We start from the raw sequence: 22,394 nt of genomic DNA, 5'->3' as shown, positions 1-22,394 counted from the left end.
AAAGCCAGTGTGCCACAGAGCAAGGCTGACCCGCACCCCCAGGCCTCGTGTGGTTGGTGCCCTGGTAACACGTCTGGAAGGGAAGGAGCACCTTCCGTCTGTTCTCCAGAGGCCTGGCTTCTTCAAGACTTTGGGCAGGTGCTATTTTGCTTAAAAGTTCTTTTCTTATACCAGTCACAGCTTCGGAAAGCTCAGTAAGCTTTCCTTTATTCTTTTCCAGAGACCAGGTCTCACTGTGTCCCCCAGGCTGCAGTGCATGGCGCAACCATCGCTCACTACAGCCTCAACCTCCTGGGTGTAAGCGATCCTCCCGCCTTAGCCTCCCAAAGTGCTGGGACAGCAGGCATGAGCCAGCACACCCAGCCAGCAATATACAACCCTGAAGGACTCATAGTGACACGGACAGAGGCCGTGTGCCCAGTTACACATTTTCAGACTTCATCTTGTTTATTTATTACAAAACTTAAAACACCTTCCCCAGGCAAGATCCAAAACAAGTTTATCCCACACGCTGTTCACCTTCACCTGTAGAGTCACATGGAGTCTGCCAGCTTGTGTGGACAAGGGGAATGCTTCCCCATTTGGTCAAGGTTGAGGGACAGTAAAGAAATCTCTATTCTAATGAGTACAGCATCACGTTCGCTGTCCAGGCCGTCCACCTTAGGCCTTGAGGGTCCAGTCCAGGTCTGGAGAAGAGAAGGCTTCGTACCCAGCCTTGCGGTCTTTCCTCCGGTAGTACATCCGTGTCAGCACAGTCATTAGAAAAGTCTCCAGTATGAGGAGGTGGCAGTTCATCACTGCAGTGTGGGGCGAAACAGAACGTAGGTTACGCTGAGTTATAGAGGTGGTATTTTACTAACAGCCCTGGCATATAAGTTGAGCAATGCTTTCTCCGATTTATCCCCAAATTAGGACTTAGGGATACCAAATTGTCATAAATAACATAGCAGGTTACTGGTAGAGCCAGAACCAGAACTTGACTGTCTACTTCTGGGATCTGAGGCTAGCATTAAAGTCCATTTCTTATGTATGTTCAATTAACACGGGCTTCTGTTTTTCAGCCACACCCATTCCTCTCCCTGTTGCTGACGATTGAACCCATGGCTTTCTGGGCTGGCACTCTGGGCTGTCCTCAAGCTGTGGGGTTTCACTTCTCTTCTGTGTGATCACAGAGGTCATACTTTCCTTAAAGCCTTTGTTGGGATTTCCTGGAGATCCCTTCTGAACATTCTGAGCAGAAGTCAGTTGCCCTCATGTCTGTCTGAGGCCCTTTCGTTCCTGACTCTGCCCTAGCTCATCCATCCCACGATGGGATGGGGGCCTTCACGTGCTCACCTTGAGACCTGATTTTAGAGGAAAAGGGAGGTGAACAAGCAATCTGTCCGCCATTGGCCAAGACTGAGAAAATGGAGGGCTGTAGGGCAGTCAGGATGAGGAGAACCTGTGGAAAGTCAGAGAGAGGCAGGGGCGGGCTGGGTCCTGCCGCACGGCACAGGGCGTCCCCTTCCACTGGGCAGATTCCACCCACCACCAGATCTGTGCAGTTACAGAGGGTTGAGACTCTCACTTATTAAAAATCTGTGGGATTTTCATTTCTAAGCAAATGACATTCTCATTTTCTTTCTTTTTTTTTTTTGAGACGGAGTCTTGCTCTGTCGCCAGGCTGGAGGGCAGTGGCACAATCTCGGTTCACTGCAACCTCCACTTCCTGGGTTCAAGCGATTCTTCTGCCTCAGCCTCCCGAGTAGCTGGGATTACAAGCGTACACTACCACACTAGGCTAACTTTTGTATTTTTAGTAGAGACAGGGTTTCACCATGTTGGCCAAGCTGGTCTTGATCTCTTGACCTCGTGATCTGCCCACCTCGGCCTCCCAAAGGGCTGGGATTACAGGCATGAGCCACCGCGCCCGGCCCTCTACCCAATATTTTAGAATTTCTGACAAGATTTAAGAACTGATGAAGGGGTTCATTTTTAACTCCTATCCCAGCCGTGGCTACCAATGAGCACTTAATGGATAAAAAAGGCGGATGATTAGAGAAGACTCATTCCATCCAGCTCAAGTGCCTGAGGTCCCTGCTCCTAGAATACTGGACAACTAACCATTCAAGTGCCCTTTGAAAACTCTCTGCCATGCCAGGAACTGGGAGGAGCAGGCAATGGGGAATTCGTGTTGAATGGGTGCTGGGTTTCAGCTGGGGAAATTTCAGAAGTTCTGGGCATGGATGGGGGTAATGGTTGTGCAACAGTGCGAATGTACTTAATGCCACAGAAAGTTACACTTCAAAATCCTTGGGCCGGAAACAGGGGCTCACGCCTGTAATCCCAGCACTTTGGGAGACTGAGGTGGGCGGATCACAAGTTCAAGAGTTTGAGACCATCCTAGCCAACATGGTAAAACCCCATCTCTACTAAAAATACAAAAATTAGCCATGCGTTGTGGCGCACGCCTGTAATCACAGCTACTCGGGAGGCTGAGGCAGGAGAATCACTTGAACCCCGGAGGCGTAGGTTGCAGTGAGCTGAGATCTCGCCATTGCACTCCAGCCTGGCAACAGAGTGAGACTCTGTCTCAAAAAAAAAAAAAATCATCAAGAGAGCAAATGGTATCAGTATTTCACCACAATAAAGAAAGAAGGAGAGCGAGGAGAAGAAGATCCAGGGCCCTGGAAGCAGCGTCTGTCTCAATGTTGCCCTCCCTGAGCACAGTGTGGGGAAGCATCGCTTCTTCAAGGCCGGCGGGGCTTGTCCACGCTCTCCACGTTAGCCTTGGGCAGGCTCGGCGATCACAGGGCTTTTATCCTTCAGCCTGGTCTTGAGTACTTCTGGGACCCAGAACCTTGCTGCCCCTTCAGTCTCTGACTCATTCTAGGGACTTCTCTCTCTGTTCCTTCTACCTACTATGTGCCTGGACGTTCACAGTTGGGAGGCACGTACGCAGGTGGAAGGAGAAGCTAGGTGAAATCACTCTGTTAACTGTAGGCCAGTCACTGCGCCTTGGGAGTAGACCAGCAGGGAGACAGGATGGAGAAAGGAGAACAGGACTGGGTCACAGGTCATTGCATTTGGAGGATGAGAGAATGCAGCGCACAGAAGGCGGGCAGACGTGCCTCAGAGAATTTTCAGAAGCGGCATGAAGATGAAGACGCAGGGTACTGAGGAGTCGGACACACCTGGGGATGAATTCCAGCCCTATCCCTCATGTGCCTTTGAGCAGGGACATCTCTGGGTCTGTTTCTTCCTTTGTGAAATGGGAATAATAATGAGTTCCAGGACTGTGAAAATGTAAGTGTAGGGTACGGAAGTGCCTAGCGCATGGTGCAGGTAGTTCATCGCGGTCGCTGGAGACTACTGCAGCGGCTGTTGGTGGATTACAGCATTTTAGGGAGTCACAGGCAGAAACAGAAAGGGAGAAGCAAGGGCAGACAGATGTCAGGTTTGTTAACAGACGCGTCATAGGTCACATTGTGTCCCCCGATAAGCTGTGCTGACGTCCTGATCCCCGTACTTTGACCTTATTTAAGAACAGTTTGTTGCAGATGTAATTAGTTAAGATGAGGCCATAATGGAATACCGTGGCCCTCAATCCAATTTGACTCGTGTCCTAAAAACGGACAAGATGGTGGGGATGGTGGTCACGGTGGCTCACGGCTGTCATCCCAGCACTTTGGGAGGCCAAGGCAGGCAGATCACCTGAGGTCAGGAGTTTAGACCAGCCTGGCCAGCATGGCGAAACCTGTCTCTACTAAAAATACGAAATTAGCTGGGCGTGGTGGTGCACACCTGTAGTCCCAGCTACACGGGAGGCTGAGGCAGGAGAATCACTTAACCCGAGATGGCGCCACTGCACTCCAGCCTGGGCGACAGAGCAAGACTCCATCTCAAAAAAAAAATAGAAGTCACGCAGAAACACGGGGGAGAATATCATGTGATGGAGGCAGAAACTGGAGTGACGCAGATGCTGTTCAAGGATCACCCAGGACTGCTGGCAAGCCCCGGTGACTAGGGAGGCGAGGGTGGAAGGGTGGAGACCGCTTGGGGTGCAGAGGGAGCATGGGCCTGCTGGCGCCTTGATTGTGGGCTTGTAGCCTCCAGCACAAGGCGACAATACATGTCTGGTTGTTGTTGTTTTGAGATGGAGTTTCACTCTTGTTGCCCAGGGTGCAGTGCAATGGCATGATCTCGGCTCACCGCAACCTCCGCCTCCCGGGTTCAATCAATTCTCCTGCCTCAGCCTCCCGAGTAGCTGGGACTACAGGTGTGCACCACCACGCCCGGCTCCTTTTGTATTTTTGTAGAGATGGGGTTTCTCCATGTTGGTCAGGCTAGTCTCAAACTCCTGACCTCAGGAGATCCGCCCACCTCGGCCTCCCAGAGTGCTGGGATTACGTGTCTGTTGCTTTAAGCCATCTGGTTTGTGGTATTTGCCATGGCAGCCCTGGGAAACAATTACAGCACAGAAAGATGGAAAGTGGGAAGCACAGCAATCACTTCTGAATCTCATGAGAGACCCGAGGCTCAGGAAGAAGATCCCCAGGCCCACCTGAAGCCCGCCCCTAACCCTAATCGTCTGTAGCTCTGTTATTAAACATCTTTTCTCTCCCAGGGTATCGTTACCTGGAACAGAGCAAACTTGGCTCCAATGTTCTGCTCACCCAGGTGTAGCTTGGCTTGACGGAAAAGGATGCCCAGGGTCCAGAGAGCCAACAGCGTGGACACGCCGAGGAAGGTGTTGATCCAGAGAGCTGTGCTCTCCTCAGAAATCTGGTGACAGGCGAGAAGGTAGCCAGTGAGGCAGGCAGGCACTCTCTCTCTCTTTCTCTCTTTAAGAGATGGTGTCACTCTGTCACCCAGCTGAAAGTGCAGTGCTGCAATTACAGCTCACTGCGGCATCAGACGCCTGGGCTCCATGATCCACGCACCTCAGGCTCCTGAGTAGCTGGGACCACAGGTGCACACCATTCCCCGCTAATTAAAAAAACAGAGAGAGACGGACCTCACTATGTTTCCCAAGCTGGTCTCAAACTCCTGGCTTCCAGTGATCCTCCCACCTCGGCCCCCCAAAGTGCTGGGATTACAGCTGTGAGCCACCATGCCCAGTCTAATTTTAAAAACATTTTTAGAAATGGGGTCTCACTATATTGCCCAGGCTAGTCTTGAACTCCCACTCTTGAGCATTCCTCGCAGCTCGGCCTTCTGAGCCACTGAGATTACAGGCATGCGCCACGCACCCAGTGCCTGCTTTGATCTCTCCCCTCCCATGGCAGGAAAGGTAATGAAAAAAGCCCGAGAGCCTGGGCCTGCTCCAGCGCTTTCCTCTCCCCAGCAGTCCCTGAGCCTGCTTTTCCACAGTCACCCTGTTTCTGAGGCCCTCTGTCAATGGGTGTTGGCTCTGGCGATTCCTTTTAGAACACAAAGGCACTCAATGAGTAGGACTGGGCCGCCCCTCGTTCCCAGCTTACGTCTGCTGGGTCGTAGATGCCGTCGGGGATGAGAAACAGGCCCGTCAGCGTCAGCGTTATCTTCAAGAAGGCATATTGGAAAGGGCCCAACATCAGCAGCTGAAGCTTCCTCCTGAGCGGGGAAGAGGGCTAGGAACATGGGCCCCCAGACCGCCTGCCCCAGGAAGACCTCTGGCTCCTCACGGGGCTCCGGGCTGACGCTTGGCTGCCGTCATGCACGCCCACCAGGTCAAACGGACGGGGACCCAGGAGAAGGCCGGGATGTTGACAGCACTGGGAACCCTCCTTGTCTCCCAGTCACCCCCCAGACCAGCATGCTGCCTTTCGAGCGCCATCTGGGAGTGTGACCTCAAGCTCGTTCACCAAAGTGGGCAGAAGGGACAAGCGAATGGCCCCATGTCCAGTTTTATCTCGTGTGGCTAAAGTTTGCAGGGTGTAGTGAAGTTCCGTGATGAGAATTTAGCTCTCTTTCCTCTGCTCCCCTGTCCCCGGAGGTCAGTGCCTGGGGGTCCTGGCTGTGGGGCGCCCACCTTTCCATCACTGGTTTTGGCCCATTCACGCCTAATTCCCAGAGCCTTGAATGGGGCTAGAGGGCCAGAAGAAGCTCCTGGGAAGGTGCCAGAAGAGGCACCCCTGCTCCTGGAGGAGGTGCCGTCATCCTGCCTCACCTGGTGAGCAGCAGCGGGGGACAGCAGGGACAGCAGCAACAGCAGGGGCCTGTGTGGACCCTCATCGGGGTGTCCTTCAGAGTCCTCAGCACTGCCTCCTTCCCCCCAAAGCCTTCCACCATGACCAGCATCAGCAGGTAAAAGCACACGGCATAAAACCTGCGGCGGGGAGGGAAGTGGGCCTGTGAGGTGGGGGCACGCTGCAGGGACACCCCTTTGCCGACAGAGAAAGACTGCAGGGAGGAGGGCAGGGCTGGGCGTTCTGGGTGTGTGACCCACCGTGAGCCAGTGAGCCAGGAGCGAGAGAGAGGAGACAGCTCGCAGGACTGGGGGAGGGGAGCTTCTGACTGTGGGAACAAAGGGGTGCCTGAGGAATGGCCAGATGCCAAAATTAGGCACTCCGCGAACAGAACCAGAAGTCCGAGAGCCCCGAACCAGCACAAGCTGGGAAGGGCCAGATTCAGGTTCAGCTGGGATTAAAGACAAGGACTCCGGAGTCCTGGTGAGCGGGACCAGAGGGGCCCACGACGAGGTGGGGCAGGACACTCACGAGGTGATGGCCATTTCCACCAGCACCAGGGAACGAGGGATCCAGAGACCAAAGCAGCAGAACACAGACACCACCTGCGCAGAGAGGAGAGCGGGTGAGGGCGGGTGGGGGGGAACGCTCACCTGCGCAGAGGGGCAGAGCGGATGTAGGGGGGAACGCTCACCTGTGCAGAGAGGAGGGGGGGAATGCACACCTGCGCAGAGGGGAGAGCGGGTGGGGGGGAACGCTCACCTGCGCAGAGGGGAGAGCGGGTGGCGGGGAACGCTCACCTGCGCAGAGGGGCAGAGCGGATGTAGGGGGGAACGCTCACCTGTGCAGAGGGGAGAGCGGGTGGGGGGGAACACTCACCTGCGCAGAGAGGAGGGGGGGAATGCACACCTGCGCAGAGGGGCAGAGCGGGTGGGGGAGGGGGAATGCACACCTGCGCAGAGGGGAGATAGGGTGGGGGGGAACGCTCACCTGCGCAGAGGGGAGAGCTGGTGGGGGGGGAACGCTCACCTGCGCACAGGGGCAGAGTCGGTGGGGGTGGGTAGGGGGGGAATGCACACCTGCGCAGAGGGGCAGAGCGGGTGAGCGTGGGGGAGACCACTCATACTTTTTGTGCAAGGGCCCAGGAGGCAAAACCTATACATTTGAGGCAGCGTTCCTGAACCGTTGCCAGCGGGAAAAAGAACTAATCAAGCAAACCAAGGACCTATGTCATGGCTGTGGGAGCGTCTCAAAAGCCTTGGCATGAGTGCGGGGCTGAGTGTGACCCTGTGGGGTAAGACGTCCCCACACTCGGGAGGAACCCGGCCCGCCTCTACAGGAAGGAAGCTCTCTTCCAGTAGCAGTACTGTGGCGGGGTGGGTGGGGGGGGGCGGTGAGTGAGGCCGCGGGTGGGCGAAGGTCTCCAGCCGTTTCCGCAGCTGAGAATCAAACGCTGCGTCCCACAACCTGTGGCCTTCCAAGCAGAGACCCCGAGCTGCAGGTGGGGATCAGACTGCAAACCTCCACTCTCCGTGGGGAGTGGCAGGAAGCTCTTTGGGGAAGCGAATGGCTGAGTTCAGAGAAATTCTCGAATTGGTCTCTGCCTTCTTTTCAGCTCCTCCCAAAGGGCAGCCCAGGGGCTCACCGTGGGTGCAGAGCTGCTCCAGAGCAGGGTCCGCCTCTTGATGGGGCAAAGGGTGTTCCTGTACAGGTAGACGGCGTCCTCCAGGAAGATGGCGATGGAGCCCAGGGCAAGCAAGGTCATGATGCTGGTGAGGGCAAGTTCCACAGGGCCCAGCGCTGGAGGAGGAGAGCGCAGGACTGAGCGGGAGAAGACGTGGGCTTCTTCCCTGGGGTGGGAGTTGCCTTACCGGGTCTAGGCTCCCGCCCGTGCCCAAGAATGACAGTTTTTTAGACCTCGAGTATCCAACATCTGACTACGAAATAGTCATTCTTGTGCATGGATGAGAGCTTAGATCAGATAATTCTTGGCATATGGAGGGCTGTTGAACCAGGGCATAGATGCCAAACAAGTTTTTACATAATTAGCAAAATTTTTAAATTAAGAGGTCCGGAGGGCGGGGCACAGTGGCTCATGCCTGTAATCCCAGCACTTTGGGAGACTGAAGCGGGTGGACCACGAGGTCAGGAGATCGAGACCATCCTGGCCAACACAGTGAACCCCCCATCTCTCTAAAATACAAAAAACTTGCTGGGCATGGTGGCACACGCCTGTAGTCCCAGCTACTCGGGAGGCTGAGGCAGAGGAATTGCTTGAACCTGGGAGGCAGAGGTTGCAGTGAGCAGAGATCGAATCACTGCACTCCAGCCTGGCAACAGAGTCAGACTCTGTCACAAAAAAAAAAAAGAAAAGAAAAAAAAGATCAGGAAGGCCTATTCACTTTTTTTTTTTTAGACAAAGTCTCACCTTATCACCCAGCTGGAGTGCAGTTGCATGAACTCACCTTACTGCAACCTCCGCCTTCCAGGCTCAAGCGATTCTCCTGCCTCAGCTTCTCAAGTAGCTGGCATTACAGATGCCCGCCACTACACCAGGCCAATTTTTCTATTTTTAGTAGAGACAATTTTTAACATGTTGGCCAGGCTGGTCTCAAACTCCTGACCTCAGGTGATCCGCCCACCTCGGCCTCCCAAAGTGCTGGGATGACAGGCGTGAGCCACCGCACCCGGCCCAGTTCACTTTTCTATCTCTAGTGCCTGGTCTTGCACTAGCAAACATAGATCAATTAGCATTATAATTGAAGCAGAATATAATTTGTGGGATATTCTGGAGCTGTTTAAGTTGATTTACCAAAATTATTATATCATGAAACCAGGATATTAGGAAGGAATTTTTTCGTGGGGGAAGAGGACAGGGTCTCACTCTGTCACCCAGGCTGGAGTGCAGGTGCGCTTATGACTCACTGCAACTTTGATCTTCCAAGTTCAAACCATCCTCCAGCCTCAGCCTCCCAAGTAGTCTGGGGCTACAGGTGTGCACCACGCCACAGCCGGCTAATTTTAAAAATTTTCTGTAGAGACAGGGTCTCACTATCGTGCCCAGACTGGCCTCAAACTCCTAGGCTTAAGCAGTCCTCCCACCTTGGCCTCCCAAAGTGCTGGGATTACTGGCGTGCGCCACCACGCTCAGCCGGGAGGAGCTTTAACAAAAGAGAAACGGATACAAATACAGACCCCGAGGACGTCTGACCCTCGTTGGCCTCGTGCTTGTCTTACGTTGAATGTAGTCCAGTGGTTCTCAAATAGTTTACGTTGTGGTTACTGCGATCATTTTGGGAGTTGTTAAAAAGCAGCTGCCCAGGCCCTCCCTTCAGAGGTGTGCGTCAATAGGTCTGAGATGGGCCCAGCAATCTGCATTTCTAACAAGCTCACCTGATAACGGTCAGAGGATAGCAAACACTTTGACAAATACTGATAGACCTCATCTGGCCTCACCATTGCTAACAGAATAAAATGAAAATAGTCACAATATGTGTTTCCGAACAAATGTGATTCATGAATGCAGCCATTTAATTTAAAGAAAGAACTCTCTTTCCTTAGGGACCCTGTGATCATGTATCTTTTCTAGTTACTGGCCCTTCTTCATACCTCCTACTTGGCTAGATGAGAGGAAGGGAGGGGCGGGAGCGGTGGCTCACGCCTGTGATCCCAGAACTTTGGGAGGCCAAGGCGGATGGATCACAAGGTCAGAAGATTGACCAACTTGGTGAAACCTCACCTCTACTAAAAATACAAAAATTAGCTGGGTGTGGTGGCGTGTGCCTGTAGTCCCAGCTACCCAGGAGGCTGAGGCACGAGAATCGCTTTAACCTGGGAAGAGAGGTTACAGTAAGCCGAGATTGTGCTACTGCGCTCCAGGTGGAAGACAGAGTGAGACTCTGTCTCAAAAAAAAAAAAAAAAAGTGAGAAAGGTGACAAAACAGCCGGGCGCGGTGGCTCAAGCCTGTAATCTCAGCACTTTGGGAGGCCGAGGCGGGTGGATCACGAGGTCAAGAGATCAAGACCATCCTGGTCAACATGGTGAAACCCCGTCTCTACTAAAAATACAAAAATTAGCTGGGCATGGTGGTGCGTGCCTGTAATCCCAGCTGCTCAGGAGGCTGAGGCAGGAGAATTGCCTGAACCCAGGAGGCGGAGGTTGTGGTGAGCCGAGATCGCGCCATTGCACTCCAGCCTGGGTAACAAGAGCGAAACTCCGTCTCAAAAAAAAAAAAAACAAAGATGAGGAAAGTGCCAGAGTGCAGTCGTTGTCCTGTTTACTTGCGGGGTGAGCATGAGGAAGGGACTGGCGAGTCAGCTCCGTGCTGTGGTGACCGAGGGACATGAGGGCCACTCAGGGAGAGCAACAGGAATGCTGAAACCAAAACAGGGACACGGCAGCGGCCACAGTACAGACCTGAGCGGTCGTCTCAGCCGTTTGCACCCGGCGGCGCCACAGGACCAACCAGGACTACAGGTGGATCTGCCGAAAAATGTGTTGGTCCTCGGTGGGGCGTGGCGGCTCACACCTGTAGTCCCAGCACCGTGGGAGGCTGAGGTGGGCGGATCACCTGAGGCCAGAAGTTCAAGACCAACCTGGCCAACATGGCGAAACCCCCACCTCTACTAAAACAGAAATTAGCCAGGTGTGGTGGCGCCTGCCTGCGGTCCCAGCTACTCGGAGAGAGGCAGAGGTTGCAGTGAGCCAAGATCACAGCACTGCACTCCAGCCTGGGTGACAGAGCCAGACCCTGTCTCAAAAAAAAAAAACCCATAATACTGAAGAAAAGTTAGCAACGCTTATGTTTGGGTGACGGGACTATGGATGATTTCTGTCTTCCATCTTCTTACTTTTTGCTATCTTTTCTGAATATTTGTCTTTTTTTTTAAACTTAAACACTTAAATTTATTTTCTCATAGTTTTAGAGGTTAGAAGTTCAAGATCAAGGTGGCAGCAGGTTTGATTTCTCCTGAGGCCTTGTTCCTCCACTTGCAGACAACCAACTCCCTCCCTTCCTCCCTTCCTCCCACCCTTCATCCCTCCCTCCCTCCCTTCCCCCTCCCTCCTCCCTCCCTCCCTCCCTTCCTCCCTCCCTCCCTCCCTTCCTCCCTCCCTTCCTCCCTCCCTTCTTTCCTCTTTCCCTCCCTCCCTTCCTCTTTCCCTCCCTCCCTTCTTTCCTCTTTCCCTCCCTCCCTTCCTTCCTCCTTCCCTCCCTTCCTCCTTTTCTTCCTTCCCCCTTCCCTCCCTCCCTCCCTTCCTCCTTCCCTTCCTCCCTCCCTTCTTTCCTCTTTCCCTCCCTCCCTTCCTCCTTCCCTTCCTCCCTCCCTTCCTCCCTCCCTCCCTTCCTCCTTCCCTTCCTCCTTCCCTTCCTCCCTCCCTTCCTCCCTCCCTCCCTTCCTCCCTCCCTCCCTCCTTCCCGTCCTCCCTCCCTTCTTTCCTCTTTCCCTCCCTCCCTTCCTCTTTCCCTCCCTCCCTTCTTTCCTCTTTCCCTCCCTCCCTTCCTCTTTCCCTCCCTCCCTCCCTTCCTCTTTCCCTCCCTCCCTTCTTTCCTCTTTCCCTCCCTCCCTTCCTCCCTCCTTCCCTCCCTTCCTCCTTTTCTTCCTTCCTCCTTCCCTTCCTCCCTCCCTTCCTCCTTCCCTTCCTCCCTCCCTTCCTCCTTCCCTTCCTCCCTCCCTTCTTTCCTCTTTCCCTCCCTCCCTTCCTCCCTCCCTTCCTCCCTCCCTCCCTCCCTCCCTTCTTTCCTCTTTCCCTCCCTCCCTTCCTTCCTCCCTCCCTCCCTTCCTCCTTTTCTTCCTTCCCCCTTCCCTCCCTCCTTCCCTTCCTCCCTTCCTCCTTCCCTTCTTCCCTCCCTTCCTCCTTCCCTTCCTCCCTCCCTTCCTCCTTCCCTTCCTCCCTCCCTTCCTCCCTCCCTCCCTTCCTCCCTCCCTCCCTCCTTCCCTTCCTCCCTCCCTTCTTTCCTCTTTCCCTCCCTCCCTTCCTCTTTCCCTCCCTCCCTTCTTTCCTCTTTCCCTCCCTCCCTTCCTCCTTTTCTTCCTTCCTTCCCCCCTCCCTCCCTCCCTCTCTTCCTTTTCTTTTCCTTTTTTTTTTTTGATGGAGTTTCACTCTTGTCGCCCAGGCTGGAGTGTAGTGGCCTGATCTCAGTTCACTGCAACCTCCACCTCCCGGGTTTTAGCGATTCTCATGCCTCAGCCTCCTGAGTAGCTGTGACTAAAGGCACCTGCCACCATACCCGGCAAATTTTTATATTTTTAGTAGAGATGGGGTTTCACCGTGTTGGCCAGGCTGGTCTCGAACTCCTGACCTCAAGGGATCCGCCCGCCTTGACCTCCCAAACTGCTGGGATCACAGGCGCGAGCCACTGCGCCCGGCTGACAGCCACGTTCTACTGTGTCCTCACACGGCCTTTTCTCTGTGTGTGCAAATCTCTAGTGTCTCTCTTTTCTAATTATTCTATAATGAATATGTATTTTATAACAAAAATAACCTTTTTTTAGAAAAAAAATATTTTTCCAAATATGCAATGATGTGAAAATTTTATTTTAATGTCATGCTTACAAAAACAGAACATAAAATTAGAGGACTAGTATGATTTCTGCAAATGTTAAATAAAAGCACAGAAAAAGGGCCGGGCACGTTGGCTCACGCCTGTAATCCCAGCACTTGGGGACGCCGAGGCAGGCAGATCACTTGAGACCAGGAGTTCGAGACCAGCCTGGTCAACATGGTGAAACCCTGTCTCTACCAAAATTACAAAATCAGCTGGGTGTGGTACCTGTAATCCCAGCTACTTGGGAGGCTGAGGCAGGAGAATGCTTGAACCTGGGAGGCAGAGGTTGCAGTGAGCTGAGATTGTGCCAATGCACTCCAGCCTGGGCAACAGAGCGAGACTCAGTATCAACAAACACAAGCATTAAAAAAGGAGATTACACTAAGATACGTGCAGTGCCTGTCTCTGGGTGTGATTGTAGATGATTTTTTTTTCTTTTTACTGCTATATATATTTTTTATTAAACCTGAATGATTTTTATTATAAAAATGTTTAATTAAAAAAATTCAGACAATAGGTAAAGTCCAGATAGGAAAAAGCCAGAATTAATGCAGATGGTTTCCCAAAGCCGATATTCCACGGTTGGCAGGGTGGCCATTGCTAGAGCCTCCCGAACCCCAGCCGAGTCCTCATCAGCCCGCAGAGTGTGAAAGCTGCCCTTTCACAAGCCATAAACCCAGTCTTTCCCAGTCTTCATTTCCCTGACTGCTCCCTGCTCCTTGGAAATCTCCACTCCGGGTGATGTCCCGGGGAGGTTCCGTCCTCCAGCCACGTCGGGGCTCTCTGTGTCCACGGAGCTGTTTACTGGCTCACTGCGGAGTTTCCACGGAGGCGGGGACCTCGTCAAGCTTGTGCTCTGTTCTCAGACGCCTGGAGCAGTAACTGCTCCGCAACTGTTGGTTGAATGAAAGAAATAACCCTGTGGTAATTCCCATCATCATCCCCATTTTATAGACTTTTTCAGGAAACTAGGCTCAGAATATGAAGCACCTTGCCCACGGTCACACAGCCTGGAAGGAAACTTGGATTCGCCACGCTAAGCCCACACGCTTCTCCACCGCACACGGTGACTCGGTGTGTGTACGTGTGGATGGCAGAGGTGATCAAAGGCAACCGTAGGAGGACCGTTCCGTCTCGAAGGTGAGGCGGGGCGGATTCTGTCGATGCAAAGCTGCTGCTGTGTCTTTTTTGCCTTTGGAGCTCTAATCAGGGAAGGACAAGTTCCTCCGCACCCGCGGCCCGGCACTGGGCTGCCCATCAAACGCTTTATCTTCTTAGGAGGTGGCCTCTTCTTTCCTGATTGAACTCAATTTCCCCAAAAGTGCATCTGAATGGATGCTATGGGACGGCAGTATTCCACGGCGAAGGGATTTTTGGAAATGCATCAAAGTTAAATATGATTCCTGCAGAGTGTACTGAATTTTTTTTGAGACGGACTCTCGCTCTGTTGCCAGGCTGGAGTGCAGTGGGGTGATCTCGGCTCACTGCAACCTCTGACTCCCAGGTTCAAGCCATTCTCCTGCCTCAGCCTCCTGAGTAGCTGGGATTACAGGTGTCCACCAACACACACAGCTATTTTTGTATTTTTAGTAGAGATGGGGTTTCACCGTGTTGGCCAGGATGGTCTTGAACTCCTGACCTTGTGATCCGCTGGCATCAGCCTCCCAAAGTGCTGGGATTACAGGCGTGAGCCACCGCACCCAGCTGAAATTTTTAATCTGCTAATTTACATTGTAAATTTCCAAACGGAGGGTCTAGAATGCACCTTTTAGAAAACAACTTTCTTTTTTTTTTTTTTTTTGAGACAGAGTCTCGCTCTGTTGCCCCGGCTGGAGTGCAATGGCACATTCTTGGCTCACTGCAAACTTCTCCTCCTGGGTTCAAGCGATTCCCCTGCCTCTGCCTCCCAAGTAGCTGGGATTACAGGTGCCCACCACCATGCCCAGCTAATTTTTATGTTTTTAGTAGAGACGGGGTTTCATCATGTTGGCCAGGCTGGTCTCGAACTCCTGACCTCAAGTGATCCACCCACCTCAGCCTTCCAAAGTGCTGGGATTATAGGTGTCAGCCACCGTTCCTGGCCACAAAACTTAACCTTCTACAGAGGTCTGTTTTCACGAAGCACTCCTTGGGATTAATATTCTGAGACTTTGAGAAATGCTTGTCTAGCTGACCATTTTGAATATAATCATACTTATAACAACTATTAAATTTCCTACTGTCTCTGGAATAGCAAAGATTACTTTTTACAATAATGAAAACAAGAACATCAAATAAAAAATTGAAAAAAGAGTAATCACCCATAATCCCAGCTTTCTAACCAAAAATTATTTCCATTTTTTCGTATTTGCTTCCAGGAGGTTAGGGATGCAGTGCGGGCGGTAGAGTCAGACGCTGAAGTAAAATACCACGTACTAATTACCCTGTGACTGCAGACTGCTTACTTATTCTCTCCTGGGCTTCTTGGCAAAGCATCTGGCATGTAGTATTTGTTCCACACAAAGTAGCTTTAAGGCCGGGCGAGGTGGCTCACGCCTGTAATGCCAGCATTTTAGGAGGCCGAGGCAGGACGACCGCTTGAACTGGGGAGTTTGAGATCAGCCTGGGCAACAAAGTGAGACTCTGTCTCTACAAAAATTAAAAGTTAGTGCAGATGTGATGGCGTGTGCCTGCAGCCCCAGCTGCTCAGAGGATGACGTGGGAGGATCACTTGAGCACAGAGCTCCAGCTGCAGCAAGCCGTGATTTAAAACAAAAAAGGCCGGGCGCGGTGGCTCATGCCGTAATCCCAGCACTTCGGGAGGCCGAGGCAAGTGGATCACTTGAGGTCAGGAGATCAAGACCAGCTGGGTCAACATGGTGGAACCCTGTCTCTACTAAAAATACAAAAATTAGCCAGGCATGGTAGCAGGCGCATGTAGTCCCAGCTAAATTGGGAGGCTGAGGCAGGAGAATCGCTTAAACATGGGAGGCAGAGGTTGCAGTGAGCCAGGACACCACCACTGCACTCCAGCCTGGGCGACAGAGTGAGACTCTGTCTCAAAAAAAAGAAAACAAAATTGATTCAGTTGTTCTTCCACAATAATAGCTTCTCTCTGTCTCTAATAGAGACAAGGCCTCCGCGTGTTGCCCAGGCTGAGGTTGGTGGTGCAACTGTGGCTCACTGCGACCTCACGAGCTGCCACGCCTGGCCTGAAATAGTTCTTCCTAGCATTTAATTTTAAGTTCGAGACCAGCCTGGGCAACATGGAGAAACTCCATCTCTACAAAAAAATACAAAAATTAGCTGGATGTGGTGGCACATGCCTGTGGTCCCAGCTACTTGGGAGGCTGAGGTGGGAGGATCCCCTGAGCCCAGGAGGTGGAGGTTGGGGTGAGCCGGGATCACACCACTGTACTCCAGCCTGGGTGACAGAGTGAGACCCTCTCTCAAATAATAATAATAATCATAATAATTTCAGGAACAACAGAATTTACAAATGAAGCAGGGAAGGAGTTTGGCCCCGCCCTCCCGGAGGCACTTCCTGCTCTTCCTGCTCTGTCTGTGCCGTCAGGGTCGCTCGGAACCAGTACTTGGCGCCTCGGTCTTTACTAGACTGCCCGCCCTTTCTTTGAATCGCCTGTTTTCCGCCCTTCCTCGCCTTCCCCGCCGCTGCCCATGCCCCGCATGCTGGACACGGGCGACAGCCTCTCATTTACATCCTGCTTCTGTTTTGCTGTTGTTGAGATGGAGTCTCGCTCTGTCGCCCAGGCTGGCGTGCGGTGGCACGATCTCGGCTCACTGCAACCTCTGCCTCCCGGGTTCAAGCGATTCTCCTGCCTCAGCCTCCCAAGGAGCTGGGACTACAGGCATGAGCCACCATGCCTGGCTAACTTCTGTATTTTTAGTAGAGACAGGGTTTCACCATGTTGGCCAGGCTGGTCTTGAACTCTTGACCTCAAATGATCCACCCTCCTCAGCCTCCCAAAGTGCTGATATCACAGGCGTGAGCCACCTCGCCCGGCCACATCCCTGCTTTTAAGCCTCTTCCTCTGCCGTCCGTCCTGATTACTGATTAATGGTCATGAAGCATACTTTCATCCGGCCTCTCCCAATCTCAGAGCCCTCGCCAGCTCCTTCTCTCTGCGGGATAAAGTACAGCCTGGGGCACCCGCCGACTCATCCGCTCAGCTTCCCTGCCCTGGAGGGCCCGCTGTCCAAATCCTACCCACTCTGCCTGCAGCTTGCTGGACCAGCAGGCTTGGAATGGTGTCTCTGCTTTGAACAGCCTTGGGGGCTCTGTTTGCACATTTTGTAGCAAAGCAATGTGAACCCGTTTTCATTGTGTACGGCAGGGTGCTTCGGCCTCAGTCATCTTTTTTTGTGGGGGGCGGTCCTGGGCACTGTAGGAAGTTTAGCAGCTCTCCTGGCCTCTGCCCACAAGATGCCAGTGGTACCTTCCAGCATGGCAACGGAAACCCTCTCCAGAGGCTGGCAAACGTTCCCTGGGGTGAGAGCTGCTGTGTGAGGGAGGCTTGTGCCACCAGCTGCACTCTCTGAACAGGTTCCTGGAACTGCCGTAGCAGCCATGTACTGGCACTGACCGCAGCGTGGCCACCAGGCATCTCCAGGCGCTCTGGCTGTGGGCAGTCGTGCCAGTTCCTCTGAAACCGAAGCCATACAGTCCAAGGACGTGCCATGTCTGCGTGCGAATGCACACTGACGGCGTCCTGTTGCCTGGGAAACGCATTGAGCGCGCTGTAGAGACACAGCCTTTGATCCAGCGTTTCAGAGATGGTCAGTACGCACAGGGAACCGTCAGTGTGCAAGCCAGAGCCGCGCTTTCTCTAGGCACGCGAGGCCTTGGTTCTCAGTGCTTCATGTCCAGGGATACGTGGAGCCCCATCCTACGCATTTCACTTTTTCTTTTTTCTTTTTGAGATGGAGTCTCACTCACTCTGTCGCACAGGCTGGAGTGCGGTGGCGCGATCTCGGCTCACTGCAGCCTCCGCCTCCCGGGTTGACGCGATTCTCCTGCCTCAGCCTCCCAAGTAGCTGGGACTACAGGCATAGGCCACCACACTAGCCTAACTTTTGTACTTTTAGTAGAGATGGGGTTTCACCGTGTTGGCCAGGCTGGTCTCAAACTCCTGACCTCAGGTGATCTGTTGCCTCGGCCTCCCAAAGTGCTGGAAATACAGGCGTGAGCCACCGCAGCCGGCTGATGCCTTTCACCTTCAAAAGTAATTCAGTAATAGAATCTTGTTGGCCAACACTGAGAGGACACTTTTGCAGGTTCGCCTACATTTTTAAAAAAATTATTGTTTTATTCGGGAAAGGTGCTTCTTGCAAAAGGGAAGCTGCAAAACACAGAGCCCTCTGCAACCATCACTTGCTTTTTCCTAAAGGGAAAGAATGGGTGGGATCCAGGGGACCCAGCCGGAGATGGACAACCAGGAGCCCCGCGAGTTACTCTCAGGAAACAGAGCGACAAAACGCAAAGGGAAACTTCCAGTGCTTCAGCTCATCTTGGGGACTCACACGCCTCCCCTTCAGTGAAAAGCAGGACTGAGTATTGCAAACCAATCACTGCACTGCAATAAACACCTTAGAACAAAGTTTCGAATCACATCCGTCGACCTGAAAGCTCACACACAGAAACCTGACAGCAGAATGCCCCAGTGAGGACAAAGGTGTTTCTTCTTTTCTTTTTTTTTTGAGACAAAGTCTCACTGTCGCCCAGGCTGGAGTGCGTTGGCGCAATCTCGGCTCACTGCAACCTCTACCTCCCAGGTTCAAGGGATTCTCCTACCTCAGCCTCCTGAGTAGCTGGGACTACAGGTCCCCGCCTCCACACCAGGCTAATTTTTTATTTTTAATAGAGACAGGGTTTCACCATGTTGGCCAGGCTGGTCTCAAACTCCTGACCTCAGGTGATCCTCCGGCCTCGGCCTCCCAAAGTGCTGGGATTACAGGCGTGAGCCGCCGCGCCTGGCCAGGGACAAGGGTTCTTCAGAAAGGCTGCATCGTAAAACAGACAGAACTGGGTCCACCTGTGTGAAGCTCATCACTCACAACAGCCTCCCTCTAGAATGATGCAGGCCCTTTCCGGGGAGGATGCCGTGCAGGCCTCCAGGAGACCCCATGGCACTTGGACCACTTGGGTGCCATCGTGGGCCCTAGATGACTCTGGGGCCGGAAAAAGCGCCCAGGTCGCATATTCCCCAGTTTGAATGAGCTTTGAGGCCAGTTTGTGGAGGCCCAGCAGGACGGCTGCTCTCCGGAGCTGGGCTCTCATGCTGCCATTTTGGCCACTGACTCCTTGACGAGGTGCCTTCTCCAAGGCCCGAGCCACCTTGTTAAGGTGACAGACACCCGGCCAGTTATTCTGTGCAGGTGGACCAGCTCCGCTCGGCTGGCCTGGCTCCCCTTTGGGTCGTGTGTCTCCCTCTCAGTTCCCTCTAGGGAGGGTCCCCACTCACCTCTCAGGAGCTGGGCTGCGGTGGGAGGGTGAGAGAAGCAGGCGGCGGGGATGCCGTGATTGGTCTTCAGCACCTCCAGAAGACCCGCCGTGTATCTGGTGAGACACCAGCCTGTGTTCAGAACCATGCGGGGCGGGGGGCGGGGGCTGCACACTGGACCCTCAGACACTCCTGGAACCATGCGGGGCGGGGGGCGGGGGCTGCACACTGGACCCTCAGACACTCCTGGAACCATGAGGGGCGGGGGGCGGGGGCTGCACACTGGACCCTCAGACACTCCCGGAACCATGAGGGGTGGGGGGCGGGGGCTGCACACTGGACCCTCAGACACTCCCAGAACCATGAGGGGTGGGGGGCGGGGGCTGCACACTGGACCCTCAGACACTCCCAGAACCATGAGGGGCGGGGGGCGGGGGCTGCACACTGGACCCTCAGACACTCCCAGAACCATGAGGGGCGGGGGGCGGGAGCTGCACACTGGACCCTCAGACACTCCCAGAACCATGCGGGGCGGGGGGCGGGGGCTGCACACTGGACCCTCAGACACTCCTGGAACCATGAGGGGTGGGGGGCGGGGGCTGCACACTGGACCCTCAGACACTCCTGGAACCATGAGGGGTGGGGGGCGGGGGCTGCACACTGGACCCTCAGACACTCCCAGAACCATGAGGGGCGGGGGGCGGGGGCTGCACACTGGACCCTCAGACACTCCTGGAACCATGAGGGGTGGGGGGCGGGAGCTGCACACTGGACCCTCAGACACTCCCAGAACCATGAGGGGCGGGGGGCGGGAGCTGCACACTGGACCCTCAGACACTCCCAGAACCATGAGGGGTGGGGGGCAGTTCTGCACACTGGACCCTCAGACACTCCCAGAACCATGAGGGGTGGGGGGCGGGGGCTGCACACTGGACCCTCAGACACTCCCAGAACCATGAGGGGTGGGGGGCGGGGGCTGCACACTGGACCCTCAGACACTCCCAGAACCATGAGGGGTGGGGGGCAGTTCTGCACACTGGACCCTCAGACACTCCCAAGTGCGAGGACTTTGTCCATGTCCCCTGAGGGCCCTTTTTGTTCTGTGTGTGTGTGTGTGTGTGTGTGTGTGTGTGAGAGAGAGAGAGAGAGAGAGAGAGAGAGAGAGACAGGGTCTTGCTCTGTTGCCCAGGCTGGAGTGCAGTGGTGTGTCTTAGCTCACACTGGCAGGCTTGACCTCCCGGGCTCAAGTGATCTGCTAAGCCCCCTCCCCACTGAGCAGCTGGGCCTGCAGGCGCCCGCCACCACCCTGGCTGATTGTTGATGGTTTTAGTAGAGACAGGATTTCACCATGTTGCTTGGGCACTGGTCTCGAACCCTTGGGCTCCGGCCTCAGCCTCCCAAAGTGCTGAGATCACAGGTGCCCAGCCTCACGGCCCTTTTCTTAGAGGGAGTGGAGAATTGGCCCAGGCCGGGGAGTAAGACAAGCTGCCACCCGGCCAGGGGTGTGTCTGGCTGCAGAGCCTGGAGGGCCCACCCAGGGCTGTCTCCACTCTCGTCCGGCAGCAGCCCAGGGGCCGACCAGAGACGAAGCGCAGGATCCAGAGAAGGGGTGGGTCCTGGGGAGCCCCCACCTGTGGGACCCTCCCCACACTGGGGGCAAGGCTCACACGGGCCCAAACCCACGTTGTCCCTGAGGACTCGCTCGGCAGCCGAGGGCTCCCTGGGAGACGGGACTGGCCGGGGCGGGGCCGCCGCCCTCACTCACCGCGGGTCGAGCTGCATCTGGGTCCCGCCCGGCCCCATCGCCGCTTTCTCTCCAGCGATCCCGGGGGCACCGAGGGGCAGGAGGGCCGCGCGTGGGGGCCTTGCCGGAGGGTCGAGGGCAGGTGCAGTTCCAGGGCCTTCCCCGCTGCCGGCGACTTCCTATCTCAGAGTTCACCCTGGAGGAATTTGATCCTCTCGCTGGCAGAGCTCCCCGGCGCCCCGCCCTGCCCATCCTAGGGGAGTCGACCCTGCTCTTCACGGAGCCTTCTGGGGTGGGGTGAACGCACGGGAAACTCCTGCCCGGGGTGGGCGGAGACGAAGCCCTGGCTCCTCACGGCGCCCCGGTCAGCAACCGTGAAGAACCTGCTGGAACCCAGCCAGGCCCGGGACTCCACCGGGGGACTCAGGCCTGAGGCCTCGCGTGGGAAGGAGGACGGGCTGGAGCAGCCGGATGAGCTGTGCGTCTCCCAAAGCCCCTCGTCGTCTCTTGATGCCAGGCTTGGCCCGGCGGCCGCTGGACCTGAAGATGCGCCCAAGGAGGACGCTGCACCCGAGGGTCGCAGTTGCTGGCAGGCCCTGAAGCCCTCCGAGTCACGTGCTTCCAGGACCATCGTATCGGTTGGCAGCTTCTCTTTTCTCTCTGTCCACATAGATGGAAGTCTCTTCGAAGCCACAAACGGCGTCTTGCACTGTGGCACCGTGGTACTCTCGGTTCCTGGCGTGAAGCCTGGCACACACTAAGTGTTCCTTGGGGTTTGCTTGTGTAATTGATAAAAGCACAAACTCAGAGCAGCAGCCAGCGTCTGTTAGCACGTCTGGTGTGCCAGATATGCAGTGTGGGCCTTAGCTTATTTAAACTTTACAACTGCTTTACGAGGGAAGCAGTATCCTTATTCCCATTTTACAGATAAGGAAGCTGAGGTCCAGAGAGGTTAAGAAACCAGGTTAGATAAAGAGCCACGGGGTGTGGAGAGCGGCCAGAGGGGCCCGGGGGAGGGGCTCCGTCGCGGCACGGTGGAGGTTATAGGTGGTGAGAAGAGGGCCCAGGAGAGGGTGCAGAGGGTCACCTCCGGGAAGGCAGAGGGGGCTCCCTGCCCCGGGCTGCTGAGGCCATACAAGCAGAGAAAGCATCCCTGATGGCATACCCAGAGGACACCCCACTCCTGTCCCAGACCCCTCAGAGCCTCTCCCAAGAGTCAAGCTGGGTCCCCTCCAGTTTCACCCTCCTAAAAAGTCCAGTTCTTGGGACAGGACAAGGCTGTGATGGAGGCATCTCAGCGGCCCAGCTGCCTCCTAAGGTGCTCAGGGAAGGAAGAGGCAGGCAAGGGCCCTGACCCCAGAGGGTCAACGGCCTCAGCCCCACCCTGACAAGACACAGACTGACTCAGCGTCCTCCCACCATTTCCGCAGGAACGCTCCCTGGTCATTCACCCCTAGCCCGCTGACAGGCCTTGGGTTTAATTGCCCAAAACCCTGAACTTTGGTCTTCCAGA

At 54.7% G+C, this 22,394-nt stretch overlaps 1 protein-coding gene across 1 annotated transcript; it reads right to left on the bottom strand.

Moving 5' to 3' along the window:
- Nucleotides 1–422: 422 nt before the first annotated feature.
- SLC51A (solute carrier family 51 member A) lies at nucleotides 423–20,940 on the bottom strand. Its single transcript, XM_064360090.1, has 9 exons — nucleotides 20,903–20,940; nucleotides 19,159–19,253; nucleotides 7,795–7,949; nucleotides 6,681–6,754; nucleotides 6,131–6,289; nucleotides 5,463–5,574; nucleotides 4,618–4,764; nucleotides 1,336–1,441; nucleotides 423–797 (listed from the first exon to the last, which is right to left on the bottom strand). The coding sequence occupies exons 1-9, from the start codon at nucleotides 20,938–20,940 to the stop codon at nucleotides 661–663; spliced, it is 1,023 nt and encodes a 340-aa protein (XP_064216160.1). The 3' UTR covers nucleotides 423–660.
- Between the last annotated feature and the right edge of the window lie 1,454 nt (nucleotides 20,941–22,394).

This window comes from Aotus nancymaae, unplaced genomic scaffold, assembly GCF_030222135.1.
Source record: "Aotus nancymaae isolate 86718 unplaced genomic scaffold, 86718_ANA_hifiasm-v0.15.2.pri h1tg000038l, whole genome shotgun sequence".
Lineage (NCBI taxonomy): Eukaryota > Metazoa > Chordata > Mammalia > Primates > Aotidae > Aotus > Aotus nancymaae.
This window is presented reverse-complemented; position numbering and strand designations above follow the sequence as displayed.

Coding starts and splice junctions, on each gene's coding strand:
- SLC51A (XM_064360090.1), bottom strand. CDS start 20,940: ATGGGGCCGGGCGGGACCCAGATGCAGCTCGACCCGCG. Junction 7,950..19,158: donor CGCAGCCCAGCTCCTGAGAG/GTGAGTGGGGAC, acceptor CTCCTCCTCCAG/CGCTGGGCCCTGTGGAACTT. Junction 6,755..7,794: donor GGAGCAGCTCTGCACCCACG/GTGAGCCCCTGG, acceptor CTCTCTGCGCAG/GTGGTGTCTGTGTTCTGCTG.